Source organism: Thalassophryne amazonica, chromosome 18, assembly GCF_902500255.1.
Source record: "Thalassophryne amazonica chromosome 18, fThaAma1.1, whole genome shotgun sequence".
NCBI lineage: Eukaryota > Metazoa > Chordata > Actinopteri > Batrachoidiformes > Batrachoididae > Thalassophryne > Thalassophryne amazonica.
In genome coordinates, this window is record NC_047120.1 from 24,708,261 (window position 1) to 24,724,281 (window position 16,021).

Consider the following 16,021-nt stretch of genomic DNA (forward strand, 5'->3'; position numbering starts at 1 on the left):
TTGGAAGCCTTGAGGACAAGTTGGAACATCTCCAGCTGATAAACAATTTCTCATATACTCACTCCACTGAAAGCCATCAAAAGCCAACTGGATTTTAACAAATGGTTATCAACACAGAGGTGTTTTTCCTGTGCCGCTGCGCCGCGTCGGCTGCGTCCTGACGCGCGGACTCGTCCGCACGTCTTTCATTAAAAAAATCTCCTTTAACAGTGGAATATCCGGATAAAATGCTGAAACCGACTTCTTCTGAAACTTCTCTGTTCTCTCACGACGTCCTGGATCAATAGAGCCTGAAATGTGGAGGTTTTAAGCTTGAAACAGGCTGATGACGGCGCCTGAGAGCGCTGCACGACATCTCGCACCGTGAAAAGTCCTTAAAGCGACAGAATCACCTCAAAATCTCTCATCAGCTGTTAAAATTTTCACTGAAAACCAGCTTAATTTTTCGAACCATGTCCACTTCGATGTGTCTCACAGGTTTAGAAAAAATTTTGATCAAACAAAGCGCCAGTCTCTCAGCAACTTCTCAGACAAAGGAATTCCGACGAGGGGCTGGACGACTCCTCCCACAAGGAGTGCTCACAGGCGAATGACGTCACCGACAGGCATGGAAAAACTCACGCATGCGCACGAGGGTGCAAGCATGTCTGACGTAAAAACATATGAATGAAATCCATATAGTTTTTGAAAAAAATAAAAAGGACCTATACTTTACGGACAGCCCTCGTATATCCAGGTAAAATTCCCAACACGTTTGAAGGAACTATGTCCAGTCATTATTAAAGTTATCTTGTCCATAGACACAGATGACAGTAAAAACAATATGCTGCTTCGCTGCTTCACTGGCATGTGGGGTAAAAATGTCCCAAGTTATGGAACAACTATAAAGTGATTTCATGTCATGAAATAAAAAATACATACATAGCGTGTATGCTTGGCACAGTTATTGTCACAAATTGATTAAGTTACAGTAAATCATCACTTTTACAGACTATTTTGATTTTACAAGTCAGAGGATGGACTCCTGGGCACTTTCTTTTCTTTTTCTTTATATATATTATATGGATTTTATTTTTATTTTATGCAAATGGATCTTCACAAAATAGTTCCTGATAGTGAAATTTTATAGGAGCTACACAACTTCAAGCTGGAGTGGAAGAGAAAAAGAGGCTCTTAAAAAGATCTGAAATTTCAGCTACAGCTTGCCAGAAGGCACATGGTAGACTCAAACCCAGATTTGATCTTTTTTTTCTTGTATTAAAATCCTCTGTTCCTCTCCACCCTAAAGCTGTGACTGGTTATGCAACTCTAAAACTCTATACGATGCACAGTTTCTCCAAACAAAGCTACAACAGCCCATAATTCCATCAGAGCTGTCACAGTGGGTGTCTTGGTGGCTTCCCTCACCAGCCTACGTCTTCAATAGCCACTCAGTTATTGGGAACTGCCTACTTCAGCCAGATTTACAACACAACACGTTAGTGTTTGTATTTCTTAACAGATATGATCCAGTCTGAGGACTCCAACAAATGGAAAAGGCCAATGGGGTGCCCCCGTGTCACCTGACTGTGACAGGCAGATTTGAGAAGTTGGGATGGACCAGCTTTCTGCCTGTGTGGTTACTGTCCAGGATGCGGGATGGTTCTTATGTTCTTATGATCGATGCATGCTCCCAACATTGTCAATGGTTTAGAAACATTCACTTGTCCATCTCCTGACTTATGCATAAAAAGTTGTTTGTAAATATGATGATTTACTCTAAAATCATCAAACGGTGTCAATCGTTATATCACCTATACATTGTATGTCTGTGTTTTTCTTCATGCCACTTCATGAAAATGGTGTTGTGTTGTTTGTGTTCAGGAAATGGAATTTTTAAAAAATATTCTGGTTATAAAAAAATGGTTCCTGTGCACTTATTTCTGAACTTATTTTAAATGCTGTAATGGAAACACAACAGCAGTGGCTGTAGTTGTGACCACAACTGACTGTGGTTCAGTCAGACAACTAATGCTCAAAGGACAAACATTATCAAGATGATACAAAAATATTCACAATGATATTTACAGTACAATAGCATTTCTTCAAAAATAATACATTTGCATACTGAGCAGCACTCTTTTCGAAAAGTGAAAACAAATGTGGCAAAAAGTTCTGCACCAATACTGCTCTAAACAAATAATAAAATAAAATGAAAACACTTCTCAAACAGTAGTGATGGATAAAGTGGATCCGCCCTCCCCGAAAACTAATACGACCGGTGATCACATCCACACAAACACAAACATTCTCGTCACTCCCACTTTGGTGATGTTGAGCAGTTTCCCACTTATTTTACACACAATTTCATTCTGCAGCAAAGGAAACAAGGAACAAACACAATTCATATCCTGCAAATGCACGATGGATGATGCTCCCTTAAACGTTAGTGTTAAATAAATCAGACTAAAAACATAAAGCAGACGCTCAGAAAACCACTTTACAAACACAACAAAACCCCACTGGAACAGTGTTGGACACGGGCTTGGCACAACTCAAACAGCGTATCGCTGAAAGGGGAGATGGGAAACTTTGCAAAAATGCATCCGACGGGAGCAAGAAACCTAACACCTCGTCGTGTACCCGTGGATTCCAAAACCAGGAGGTTGATCTCATTTCAAAGCCTCTCGCTTAAAAGGCTAAAAGATTCTCGGTACCAGAGGACTGCAAAACGACAGACTAAAGCATGACACCAGTGACGTGTAGACAAAGTGGAAGTGGATTTGTCCCAAAAATATTGGGGATGGGGTGGGTGGGTGGGGTGGAAGAAGGCGAGAAAAAATTATATATAAAATATTCTGCCAAGGACAGACAAGCTAATCTGTTTTTGCTTTGAAGATAATCCTTCTTCTTGTGTTTTTTTTTTTTTGCGTTGCCCAAAACTCTTGTGCTTTTAAATGAATGCATGGTGTACAAAACGGTGCGAGGAACCGGATCAGTCAGGGAATGGAACGGCGAGCCTCTCCGAGTGGAATAACGATGAGGACAGAATGCATGCTGGCCAAACAGTGCCACCTTTTTGTAATTTTTCTTTTTTTTTTTCCATAAATTTCTTTTCTTCTCAAAAGGAAATAAAATGTGAGTTAAAAAAATGCTACAACACATTCCTAATGTGTGGCGTAAAAAAACAAACAAAAAACTAAAACAAAAAAATCAACTTAGTATAGCCGCACAGTTCGAAGGTATCGCCACGAGGCGGGAGCGCATTCTGTCGCTTCTTTGACTTTGAAGTCTGCACTGTCTGATGAAAACTGTACAAGAGGAAGAAGAGAAAGGGAGTGCATGTTTGTGTTCATCAAGTACTGAGCGACTGCCCTGGGCTCTCAGGAAAACTGCAAGCAGCTAGAAAAGTTTGTGTCTGAATTGCCTCAGTTGTTCTCAAAAAGCGAGAGGAGGTCGTCGTTGCTATTGCTGGGAAGGTCCGGGGGATCCAAGTACGACAACAACTCGTCTGGGTTTGCCAGCTCTGGAAGCAGCTGCAGAGGACACAGACAGAACATGGATCAGGCAATGAAATGGGCGCGTGCTCCTTATTCAGAACACGGATGAGGCGACTTACGTCTAAAGAGGGCTCAGGCATGTCCGAGCCGGCTTGGTTGTCCAAAGTGTTGGATGGGTTGAAGGCCAGGTCGCTGTGGGGATGGTTGTTGGGGCCGGGCTGCTGCTGTTGCGGAGGAGGCGGAGCCTGTCGTGAGGGTTGAGGAGGCCCGCTGTGGTGTAGCTGCTGCCCCGATTGGTTCCCCGGGTGGGGAGACACGTGTAAGCTCTGCTGCAACGAGCTGTGCGACGGATCACTTCCGCCAGAATGAGGTATCTGGAGAGGGAGGAGACGTGATGATAATAAACTTAAGAGCTCATTTTACATTAAACCTCATATACAGTTGTGCTCAAAAATTTACATACCCTGGAAGAATTTTAGAATTTTTGGACATTTTTCACTGAATATTAATGATAACACAAAAACATTTTTTTCACTCATGGTTAGTGGTTGTGTGAAGCCATTTATTGTCTACATACCCCACTTCTTAATACTGTATATTGCCCCCTTTAACATCAATGACAGCTTGGAGTCTTTTGTGGTAGTTGTGGATGAGGCTCTTTATTTTCTCTGATGGTAGAACTGCTCATTCTTGGGAAGAAGCCTCCAGTTCCTGTAAATTCCTGGGCTGTACTGCATGAACTAAATGTTTGAGATCTCCCCAGAGTGGCTCAATGATATTGAGGTCAGGAGACTGAGACGGTCACTCCAGAATCTTCACTTTATTCTGCTGTACCCAATGAGAGGTTGACGGCCTTGTGTTTTGGGTTATTGTCATGTTGGAATGTCCACGTATGTCCATTGCGCAGCATCTGGGCTGATGAATGTAAATTTTCCTACAGTATTTTCTGACAACATGCTGCATTCATCCTGCCATTGCTTTTGACCAAGGTTCCTGTCCCTTTGTAGCTCACACATCCCCAAAACATCAGCAATCCACCTCTGTGCTTCACTATAGGAATGGCGTTACTTTCATCATAGACCTTGTTGACTCCTCTCCAAATGTAAGGTTTATGGCTTTGGCCAAAAACTTCAATTTTGGCCTCATCACTCCACATGACTTTGTTCTCTTAGCTGTTTGGCGCAATGTAAGCGGGATAATTTGTGGCAGTTTTGCGTAGTAATGACTTTCTTCTGGTGACTCGACCATGCAGCCCATTTTTCTTCACGTGCCTCCATATTGTGTATCTTGAAACAGCCACACCACTTTTTTTTCAGAGAATCCTGCATTTCAGCTGAAGTTATTTGTGGGTTTTTCTTTGCATCCCGAACAGTTTTCCTGGCAGGTGTTGCTGAAATTTTTGTTGGTCTACCTGAATGTGGTTTGATTCCAACAGAATCCCTCATTTTCCACTTCTTAATTAGAGTTTGAACACTGATGACTGCCACTCTCAGTCCCTTGGATATCTTTTTATGTCCCTTTCCTGTTATATACAGTCCAATTACTTTTTCTTTGACAATTCTTTTGCTCCCTCTATGACTCAGAAACCAGAAACATCAGTGCAGCACTGGATGAAAGATGCAAGGGTCTTTCAGGAGCCCAGAAACTCACTGACCTTTTATACACAAACACAGATTACAAGCAAACAGATCACAGGTGAGGATGATTACCTTTTGTAACCTCTTAAACCTGTTTGTGTCAACTTGTGTGCATGTTATCAGGTCAAAATCACCAGGGTATGTAAACGTTTGAACAGGGTCATTTGGTTAGTTTCTGTTGTCATTTTGATTTAAAGAGTAAATACAGTTGTTTGAGGTCTGTTCTCATGTCCCTGATCACTTGGACTAGTAACTCCTCCAGAGTGTGATCAAATATGTTAGCATATTAAGGTAACATTTTGCTGACTCACTGAGTCGGGCATGCTGTGTGAGAGCGGTTTGTCCTGTGCCATCAGGCTGCTGGGCATGTCCGGTGGGTGAGACAGCTGGGGGCCGTGCATGAAGTCATTCATTGATGTACCACCAGGGTTCCCATGAGGAAAGTCAAAATTCCCGTGGCCCTGGTAAGCGTTGCCTGTTGCACACAGTAAAAACAGCAAATCCATGATCAAATCTCTTAAAATTCATTGGTCTTTTTGTGTCATAAAAAGACTGCACATTTGTCCCATTACAGATGCCGTGTTAGTGGCGTTACGTTACCTTGGCCGCCGTATTCGCTACTGTTACCGCCTTGCTGAGCAGGTAGTGATGGATACGGCGATGGCCCGGGGCCAAGCTGAGCTATCATTTCCATCACGTTGGGCATAATCATCTGGCTGGGACTCATTGTTTTAAATCTCTTGGCCAGTGGCCCATCTGGATCCTCCTTGATGTGGATGTCAGACTTGATAGCCACTGGCCGCCAACTACACGTCGGATCGATGGTTACCTCCTCAAACTCAGAGCTGAAGAAGCACAGACAGAACCAAATCATGACAACACAAAGACATTCTGAGAAAACACTCCTGCTACAAATCTGAGTTTGCTTCCAACTCACTTCTGGATGGCATTCAAGATTCCCCACATGTACTGGTCCACTTCGAGCCCTTCCAGCAAAGCTGTTTTGCTGAGGACAGACATGAGACAGGGCTTAAAATGCTTAGAGTCAACAAAATGCATTACAGACAGAAAGTGTAACACTGATCAGTTTGTGGCGGTGTGTCTCTGAGGGGGCCAAACTCACTTGCATACGGGACACCGCCATGTCCCACGCTCACAGTTCAGTTGTAAATACGATTCCAAATCAAAACACTGCAAAAATGAGACAAAATCGTCAAATACGTATGTTGTCCAATAGATGTTTGAAGATCTTGTGTCCTTGAAAGCATGGGTTTCTTTGTGCTTGCCTGAACGTGTTTGCAGTCGTGACCTCTGGCTGGAAGCTGTATTCGTCGGAAGGTGATCGGACATTTGAGGGAAACCTTGATTGCTGTCTGCTCCACGCCGTCCTCGCCATTGAGTGCGGTGTTGCCCGATGATGCTGCTACGCTGCTGAAGTTTCTCTTGACTTTTTTGAGACAGAAGGAGAGATATGGTAAAAAGAAGGGGTGGTCATAGAGCGCAACACCTCCAGCTGATGTGGTTGACATCAATTCTTAGAAATGAACTGGCTTTGATAGAGTGATGCCTTAATATCTCATTCTATATGATCGATTCTGTCCCAAACTGTTTATAACTAACACACAACCCGTGTTATTCAATCAATATATGGTATATACTTTGACCTTACAAAGTCACTCAACATTAAAGGTCATCCGACCAATAGAAACGTGATATATACTGTAACATGATACCGGTGTTTAACCAGAGGTGTACCAGGGTCGGCTGAGAAGTTCTGCCTTCAATGTGATTATTTTAAGAACAAGCATGATACAAAAGTGAAACTAGTATGAGAATAATCCTTTACTTATTGACCATCGCTACACCAAATGGTTGTTGCCTACAATTTCATACACGCACAGAATTGTCTTCAATGTAACACAAGTGCACAGTCAAAAAACTTGATGTACATTTGAAACATCATGCTCTTATTGAGTCCTTGCAGAGGAGGGTTGTGCACCCACGTACATTCATCGATGATTGAGTATTGTCTCTAGTGACGCCTGTGTGGACGTCAGTACAGTCAGGAGGTGGGCAAGTAGTTGGAAGGGTGAAAATTCAGCCAGGACATGTGTGCCTGTAGGAGCCACAGCACAACAGCCATAGATGCACAGCATCAAGTACGAAGGTCATTTGTGCTAATCGCTGTGTCAAGCAGAATGCCATCACTAAGATGGTTGGAATTTGGTTGAAATTTGGGTCCACTGCATTGTCCATGATTTACTCAACTATAGAAAAATGTGTACATTCTGGGTTCCACAGATGCAGAGTCTTGAAATGAAATAGAACCAAAAGTGCGTTTGTCAGGAACTTCCAACTTGACATGCACAGGAAGGTGATGTTTTCCTCCGCCACAGTGTCATGCACCCTCTGACTTTTTCCATTTTCCCTAGCTAAAAAGACACCATTACACTAATGACGAAGAGATGCATGCAAGAGATTTCTTCACTGACAGGATGCAAAATCTTTGTCTGCCATTGGTGAAAGTGTGTGTATAGGGAAGGTGAGTTTATGGAAAAGTCATGACACTGCCTGATAGAGAACAATGGCAGCTTTAAGCAGATATGAGATTCATGTGAGTATCTTGTTTCTTATTGAAATAATCATGAATGAGGCAGAACTTATTAGCCAACCCTTGTATCTTTAGCAAATTCCAAGGAGGAACCATCCTAATGACACTTTTCCACTGCATGACACCTGCTCAACTTGACTCTACCCATCTTTTTAGGTTTTCCATTGGCCAAACCTGGTACTTTGCACCTGGTTCTGTTTTTGGTGTCACTGCTGAGACACTTCCAAGCAACATGAGGCAATATCAGCATGTGATGTGAAAACACTGCAGATTACTGATTTGTTAGACAGAAACGTCACAATCACTGCACCATCACTGTGCAAAACAAGAGACAAAAGACTTCCTGGACAAATCCGCATTTTTAAAAATATTATTTGGCAACTCACACTGTCTGTGCTGTACTATGAAAGCAACAGCTAAACAAGTCACTAATTAATGCTTGTCATGTTCTTTTGTGTGTGGTCACCCTGAGGAGATCAGGGTACTACAATCAACAGTGGAAAAGGAGCCATCTGGTACTTAAACCAAGTGGAGTACCATTAAGTGGAAAAGCTGTCAGTTCATGTTTCTGGTGTTCTGATGTCAGTCCTCTGGGTTTGTAGAATTAGTTTTTTTTTCTATTTTTTCAAGTGCTGTACTTACTTTCTCGCACATTTTTATTCTGATGTCTTTTGTTCCCCTGTAGCTTTACTTCCTGTTCAGTAGTTTCTGGGTTCACATGTCTCCTCACTTCTGTGTTAATTTTTTTGGCTTTTTAACCATTCACAATTCACCTCCTCCTTACCAGATTGTCTAGCTTCCTGCCAGCTCGCTTGCATTTTTCTCTCATGTTTGCCTCAGTGTTACGATTCTCGCTGCAGCCTGCCAATTCCAGCTTTGGTCAACTGGTATGTTTGTTATTGTGTATCAACCCTCTGACTGTTACAGTGGATAAGTCTTTTGCTGCTCTCCTTAAGGATACAGTTGCATATCAGACTGTTTTCACATGTACCATATCTTCACCTGCTCAACCCAGGGCTTTGAACCAGAGGTTTTTCCCCAATATGTTCCTTCCGAACAGAAATGGTATTTTAACGTTTCTGGTTTTGTGTTCCATCCCAAAATTGATGTTCCTGAACCGGTTAGAACAACAACAAAAATTAGTGTTCCTGAACCAGTTAATAACATTCCATGTCAGGTGTGGGACACTGAAAACACTGTATATGTCAGACCTGTATGTGGTGCTGTAACGCTCCCAGGAAAAACAGCGAAGATGACAATACAGCATTCTGTAGCAGACAGCAGAAACGGGACACTGAGTAAGATAAAGCCTTTAAGAGAAAGCAGGTCTGCGTTGATCATCTGAAGTAGAAATTATGTATTAAAGTGTGTTCATGTATTTTTAAAAGACACGGCGCTGTGCTGTTCTCAGCCTCGCAGGCCAAAATAATGGACCGAGCGCTAACCATGCACATTCAGAAAGTTGTGACTGTTTAAATATTAAAACCATTCACACACTGAGTAAATATAAAGTCTTAATCTGACATGTTACGTCATTTCAGTCAGATTCATCATCACAGCCTGACGAAAAGACATCCTTGTTTTGGAAAATGATGTCTGGGAAATACTTTAATTCCTTATCATGGAAATTACTGAAGAAATTCAGTGTTTTTAAAGACATCCATCGTTACAGTGCTCCATTGAGGAAAACATCTTGAAATAAATCCCATAAAAATTCAAATTTCAAAATAAAAAAAAAAAAACATAATAATGCCAATAAACTCAGTGTTTGTAAGAAGTACCTCCATGTTTGTCTGCTCCTGGTGCATTTCTCAGCATGGAACATAGCGCTTTGTCCCGCCAACAACAACCAAATAAGTGAACGACAGGAAGTGAACCTCACTGGGCCATTGTAAATGGAAACCTTTTCAAGTTACCATTCATTTAAAATAACAATTCTTTTCCGGAATAGAAAAAAATATAAAGTTTCTGGTTTAATTTTCGTTCCTAGCAAAATACCAAAAGTTTCTGGTTTTCATTTTCATTCTACGAACTGGTTCAAAGCTTTGGTTCAACCGACCATCACCTCACCAATTTCTACCAGGAGAACATTGGGGTACAGACTGTTAATGTCGTGTATTTTCACAAAGGCAACTGCCCCATTGTACAAAAAACCAGCTTCTTACCCTCCTCTGTTGTTGTTCTCTGTGCTGGGGTCTTCTGTCAACTCATTATAAATGTGTGACACCTCTCCCATAGATAACAGCATCGAGCCCGAATTTTGAACTTAGCTCACCACATTTGGTCCAAGTTGCATCAAACCTCTTTGACTTATATACCCACGTGCGCAATACACTGGTGCACGGGTGCAACTTTACAGATGTTGGGCTGTGCAATGAATACAGTCACAGCAGTGTTGTTGTCCTGTGGAGATTTCTCATGGAGTTGTGTATGTACCTTTGGTGATGCAGTGCTCTGCAGGCAGAAGCCTTTTCTTCAGTAAGCCCTGTAGGACAGAACGAACCGATGGTCTGTGGACCAGCTGCAGTACAAACAAGTGCGACTGTGGACACAAACATCACACACAATCACTATGAATCTTGGCTTCATGGTCTTCTGTGTTCAGGACTTCTTCAGTTACTTCTGCAGAGGCAGGTACTCACACAGCAGCATGCCGTCACGGTGATCTGGATCGTGTTTCTTCCTGGCTGGCACACGTGTTTCAAGTGCAGAGGTTTATGCGATGTCTTATTGTCACCCCGCTCAATAGTGAGTGGGGTGGCGTTGACGCTGACTTGGACCGATGCTGGCCAGTTTGTGTTCATCTGACGGTCTTCGTGGTGATAACACTTGAACTGCAGCTCCAGATCTGATCTGCAAAAGACAAGCAAAGTGAAGATATCAAACAGGTGTGTTGTGGCACAAAAAATGGACAACATTTTCATCAATGCGCTGTAAAACAGCATTTTTTAATCAAGCTGGGAATAAAGGAAACTATAGACCACTGAAAGTCCCAATGCTTCACAGCTTTGTCAGACCATCACTATATGCTACGAAAGACATCTGAACTTCAGCGTGCAGGGAACTGGGTTTGCAGTTCGATTTCGCACATTTTTGGATGGGAATGTTCTCACTTTCACAGACCCCATTCATTGCGTGCACTCTACACCATTCGATTATCTCCCTCGCTCTTTTTCTTTTGTGGCTATATTCATTAAAAAAACACTTTTTGCTGGGTTATGTGGAGGTATGGCCGTGTCATTCAAATTTCAAAGCATAACTGCTGTGAAACAGTCAGAAAATAACACTTTACATCTCTGATTGAATACATTTCTGTGCTGAAATGGTCTGTTTCTCTCACACGTAACAACACCTAATACTAATCCACTAACAATCCAGCAGGTGGCAGACATGTACATGAGATATTACACAGTTCAACAAATCTGAATTTGAATGACTTTATCCTCATTATATGATTTTGAATTTAGTGAGTTCGAAGATGAATGCATGTATTATGCATGTATTTTTGAGGTATCGCATTAGTATGTCCCTTCGGCTACTCCCTTGTTTTCACTCAGGGTCGCCACAGCAGATCCAAAGCGGATCTGCATGTTGATTTGGCACAAGTTTTACGCTGGATGCCCTTCCTGACACAACTCCACATTACATGGAGAAATGTGGCAGATTAAATTCGACAGAACTTTATTAATCCCTTGAGAAGATTCCCTCAGGGAAATTGAGGTTCCAGCAGCACTGGATAGCAGCACACAGGGTAAGAAGCACACAGAGTATCAGAAGTAGAAGTGAGAGACAATTTGGAAAATGCAAATACAAATACAAATCTATCTCACTGGTTACAACTGCTCCTCTCCTTCCCAGTCTCTGTCTTCCTGTTACTCCTCCAGGAGTGGGGTTTGAACCAGGAACCTTCTACACTGAAACCAAGCACACTAACCACTTGGCCATCACCCCTTTTGACTTATTGCATTAAGCCTGCCTGCCTGCCTATCTATGTATCTACCTGTACACTGTATTAAACTCATCAAGAGCAATTATTAGACTTTAGTATAAGGTTGCCTATGTATGTATATGTCAAAGTGGAATTGGTAGAATTGGAGACTCTACTGGCAGAATCCCAGTAGAGACTCTGATAGAAAAGTTTACTACTACTACTAGTAGAGTTTCCGTTGATTTCAAGTTCTTACTTTCTTACTGTGATCACGTCAGCATGGTGTGGTTCCAATGTGAAGCTGATATGACAGATATTTTTCTAATTTCCACAATAAGGTATTGCTGTCATTCTATGTCTAGATATCATCTTGTCATGATAATGAATGGCTTGGTAGAATTGGAGTCTCTGCTGGTAGAGTGTCCGATTTTGCCAGTAGATTCTCCGATCAGAGACTCTACTAGTACAGTTTCCGATCGGAGATTCTACTAGTAGAATCTCCAATTCTACCAAATCACAGACTCTGCTTTGACATATATCTTGGCTATCAATTAAGGGAAGGACTATTATACATTTCTCAAATGGGGTAAAATATCTGGTAAAAGTTCATCCACATTATACTGATGGTTCCTTTTTCTGTCTCTTACCTCCACATGAGTGTTTGGTGTACAGAGGGCCGCAAATGGAAGACGTGGTTGCTGACAGCCAGGTTATGCTCTAGCCTGAATGGCTCAAGTACCACTCCATCCCTCACTGGGAACGTGAGGCGTAGCTCCTCGTTATGGCTGGCTGTATGTGTAAAGAGTCAGAAGTTTTTGTCATTGTACCTGCAGGATGATTGTTTTCAATATTTACTACAATAATAATAGTTATTGACCTGGAGGGGGAGGGAGAGCAGTGATATTTGGCTTCATGTCAGGAGGAAAGGGCGGCTTCACATCCTGGCTTGGCGACAGGTAGGATGGGATATTACTTCCTGGGGTCATTGGAGGGGTGGGGTTTCCCGGCACTGGGGAGTGAGGGTAGTTACCCACCGGTCTGGGTGGCTAGAGAGACAAATGTTAACTGATCATTCACTGAAATTATCTCAACAAATCAGTACAGAGTATGATCATGTGATTACCCAAACGGCATGTGTGATAGGAGAATGAACGTACCCCATTCATGTTACCCTGGTTGTACTGATATCCACTCCCCGAAAAAGTATTTGTTTGGCCATTGAAAGGTGGCTCTTGCTGTAATTTGATAAAACAAATCCATAATATAACTTTCTCTGAACAGTCAAACATTTTTATGATAAGATCATGCACATGGATCAGTCTGAACAATTCAGCGGAATTTTAATAAATGGAATTGCAGTTTGAGGTATGACAGTTTTGATATGATCATTAAAATCTGGATAATCGGCAATAATAGCCTGGAGAATACCTTGTAGTACTGGCCCATGGCACCACTGGGTGGGGGGTACTGGCCCTGGAGCTGTTGTCCTGGCATTCTCTGGCCGGGGTAGCTGGGGGACGGCAGCGGTCTGGAGGCGTTTGGTGTGGGGTACTGTCCCTGCTGGTTAGGAAACTGGCTGTTTGGTCCGTACTGCTGCCCACCGTAATTTGGCTGTGGACAAAGTGAAGGTAATCATGCACAGCACTTTCCCATGAATGGGAAAGTGAACTTCATAATGCTGAAATCACGTGTACTCACCTCCCCTGGGTAGGGTCTTTTCATGCCCTGCATACCCATGGCCTGTGGCCGGGGTCCCGCATAGCCTTGCTGTGGCATCCTTTGGCCGTGGGCCCCGAAAGGACCCATGCCTTGTCCCCTACCTTGGTTCATTCCCATGGGGGGCCCACTCATATTGGATGCATTCATGCCTGTGCCCATGTTCCCAGGGAGTGAAGGAGGACCACGGGCTCCTGGCTGGTTCATGAACTGGCTGTTGTATGCTTGGTTTGGTCCCATCTGGAAAGAGGAACTCATCTGGAAGACAAAACAAGTTAAATCAACAATCTCATTGTTGGCTGGAAACTGAAACAAAGCTATTATTGTCACCAGGATCCAGTTCTGAGTTCCTACCGGTCCGTATTGATTCATGTCCTTGTTCTGAGTCTCCTGTAGGGCAGCTACAGTTGCTGTGGCAGTGGCGGTTGCTGTGGCAGCGGCAGCAGCAACTGCAGCAGCGGCGGCGGCAGCAGCAGGTTGGGTGAAGTCTGATGTAGGACGGGAGTGTGGAGGGATGCCCATTCCACCAGGTCCAGCATTGGGGCCTCCAGGGTAACTATGAGAAAGACAGCAGAGCAATAAATGAATGAGAGCAACATTTAGAAGGGTCCTCATTGACATTTGACCTACACATTACTTACTATGGGTTGTTAAAAATGCCATTTTTCATTGACAAATACCAATAAAATTTGCCATATCGTGTCCACTGTGTTGAAACCCTGGTTCTTGCTTCTACTTCCTTCAGACTTGACCAGTCTAATGTCACCTGAAGTCGCTTCAATTCACTTGCTCTCGAAAAACAGATATGAAAATTTTGATGTTGACCTCTGCTACTATAAGCAAATGGTTTGTCATTGTGTCCTACAGCAGCCTGTACTCAAGGTTCTTAAAATGGAGCATTATCTCCACTTAGTGGCATTTGCAATTAATGCAGGTAAAACAGAATTTTGCCAAGACCTTCAGCATAAAACACTCAGCATGTACCTTAAAAATCTCACAGAGTAGATGTTGTGAAGCCTTATGTACCATCCTGTGTGTTGTGTTCAGAAGGTGCACACCAACTTTTTGTTCCAAAAGTGATAAAGACATTTGCAGGCTACAGGGATCTTTTTTTTTAATCAATCACATGAACCAGCTGAAATTAGGCAATCGAGTTCTGTTGAGTCTTCTAAATCTAAATTTAGGGCACTTTTTCCTCTCTTACTTAGTACTGCAATAATGTATCAGCATTTTATGTTTCATGAATTTTTTATGTATTGTGTGGCTGCCAATCTATTGCAAGGCCAGACAGACAGACAATCTCAATCACACGCATTGTCAACTTCAAGTTTTTTTCCGTCTTTGTAGGTGGAAGGAAGTTGCAAACTCCACACACAAAGGAACAAGTCAGATTCAAATCGGAATGGCATTAGACATAGCAACACATTCTCACTCCCAACTTGTCAAATTTTTACCCTTGGTCCGTGTCCCTGTGCATCGCTATGTGATGAGTTGACAGCACACAGAACTGTCTGCTTCACTTCCGTGTCATCATGGAACTATTATCTCCGTTTTTGTCATGTTAGAGTTCGCATTTCTCTAAGCGTCAGATAGTCGGTAAGTTTGGTGTGAGACTGCATTGGGCATAAAACATCTGCCAATACCGCATGCAGATCTACACGGGCTCAGATGTATAAGCCTTTTCAGCATCTCGGGCTGATGGGAAGGCACTGGGACAAACAAATGCACATGCTTGACAGCGGACATTCAGTCATAGATAGACCAAACTATACCTTTATGAAATCTTTATGATCAGACAAATAATGTGGTGTAATTTTCAATATGATTGGAGCATTTTAATATTTGGACCACTGGGTAATTCTTCAACTGACTCTTACCTGGTCACCTAATTGAAAATTCAACTGTCTAATCAGTTTTTTCAAAAGTTTTTTCAAACATGTGTACCGCATTTGGTGCTTGTATCACCCTTTGCAGGATTCCTCTATAAATATTCTGTTATCTGCTGGACAGTCTTTCATGGAAACAAAGTAAGGTTTTAAAATGTCCTGTCTCTGGTGCTTTATGCAGATGCCGTGGACCAATGGACCAAACCCTTTTCATCATGTTTTCTCAAAATACATTCTTTCATAAAACAAAATTTCAGTGTTAACATGTGCCTTTCCCAAGTTTGTATGTGTATCTTCCCCGACAAAATAGTACTGTAACTATTCTAGAATGAGTCCACGTGAGCTGGGGTACACTCTGGACAGGATGCCGGTCTATCGCAGGGTGGATTTAATACATCCAAATTACAAATTAGAGGTAATCTCATCAATGGACTATCTCCAGGACTACACACAGTGCCTTACTCAAGGGCAGCTGCTGGACCACAAGTCCAATATGCATGCTTTTACATGGTGGGAGGAAACTGGACTGCTTGGGAAAAAAAAACACAATGCAGAGACGGGCGGAGAGAACATGGAAACTTCACACAGAAAGGAAATGGACTTGGCTTGGACTCAAATCTAAAACTTTATGGCTCTGAGGCAAGAGTGGTGGCAATTTCTACATGTTGAAAATGTCCAAACTCTGCACTTGTAAGATCCAATCCTGGAATCTGTTCCGAACTAATTACTGAACTAATTTACAGCAACAACAACAACAAAATAGT

General features: G+C 42.5%; 1 protein-coding gene across 4 annotated transcripts in view; it reads right to left on the reverse strand.

The window, feature by feature from the left end:
- Window positions 1–2,917: 2,917 nt before the first annotated feature.
- The window catches only part of LOC117531055 (zinc finger MIZ domain-containing protein 1-like), a 319,309-nt gene continuing 306,205 nt past the window's right edge, over window positions 2,918–16,021 (reverse strand). For 3 of the 4 annotated variants that reach the window (XM_034194069.1, XM_034194070.1, XM_034194071.1), the window contains 15 exons: window positions 13,726–13,927; window positions 13,354–13,629; window positions 13,084–13,266; window positions 12,813–12,890; window positions 12,533–12,701; window positions 12,303–12,444; window positions 10,370–10,580; window positions 10,164–10,269; window positions 6,403–6,563; window positions 6,240–6,307; window positions 6,054–6,122; window positions 5,717–5,961; window positions 5,428–5,591; window positions 3,599–3,853; window positions 3,408–3,515 (listed from right to left, as the gene is read on the reverse strand). In XM_034194069.1, the coding sequence (XP_034049960.1) occupies window positions 3,408–3,515; window positions 3,599–3,853; window positions 5,428–5,591; window positions 5,717–5,961; window positions 6,054–6,122; window positions 6,240–6,307; window positions 6,403–6,563; window positions 10,164–10,269; window positions 10,370–10,580; window positions 12,303–12,444; window positions 12,533–12,701; window positions 12,813–12,890; window positions 13,084–13,266; window positions 13,354–13,629; window positions 13,726–13,927 (2,437 nt within the window). Of the gene's footprint in view, window positions 3,516–3,598; window positions 3,854–5,427; window positions 5,592–5,716; window positions 5,962–6,053; window positions 6,123–6,239; window positions 6,308–6,402; window positions 6,564–10,163; window positions 10,270–10,369; window positions 10,581–12,302; window positions 12,445–12,532; window positions 12,702–12,812; window positions 12,891–13,083; window positions 13,267–13,353; window positions 13,630–13,725; window positions 13,928–16,021 lie in introns of all 4 variants that reach the window. The other variant, XM_034194068.1, reaches the window with a different exon arrangement.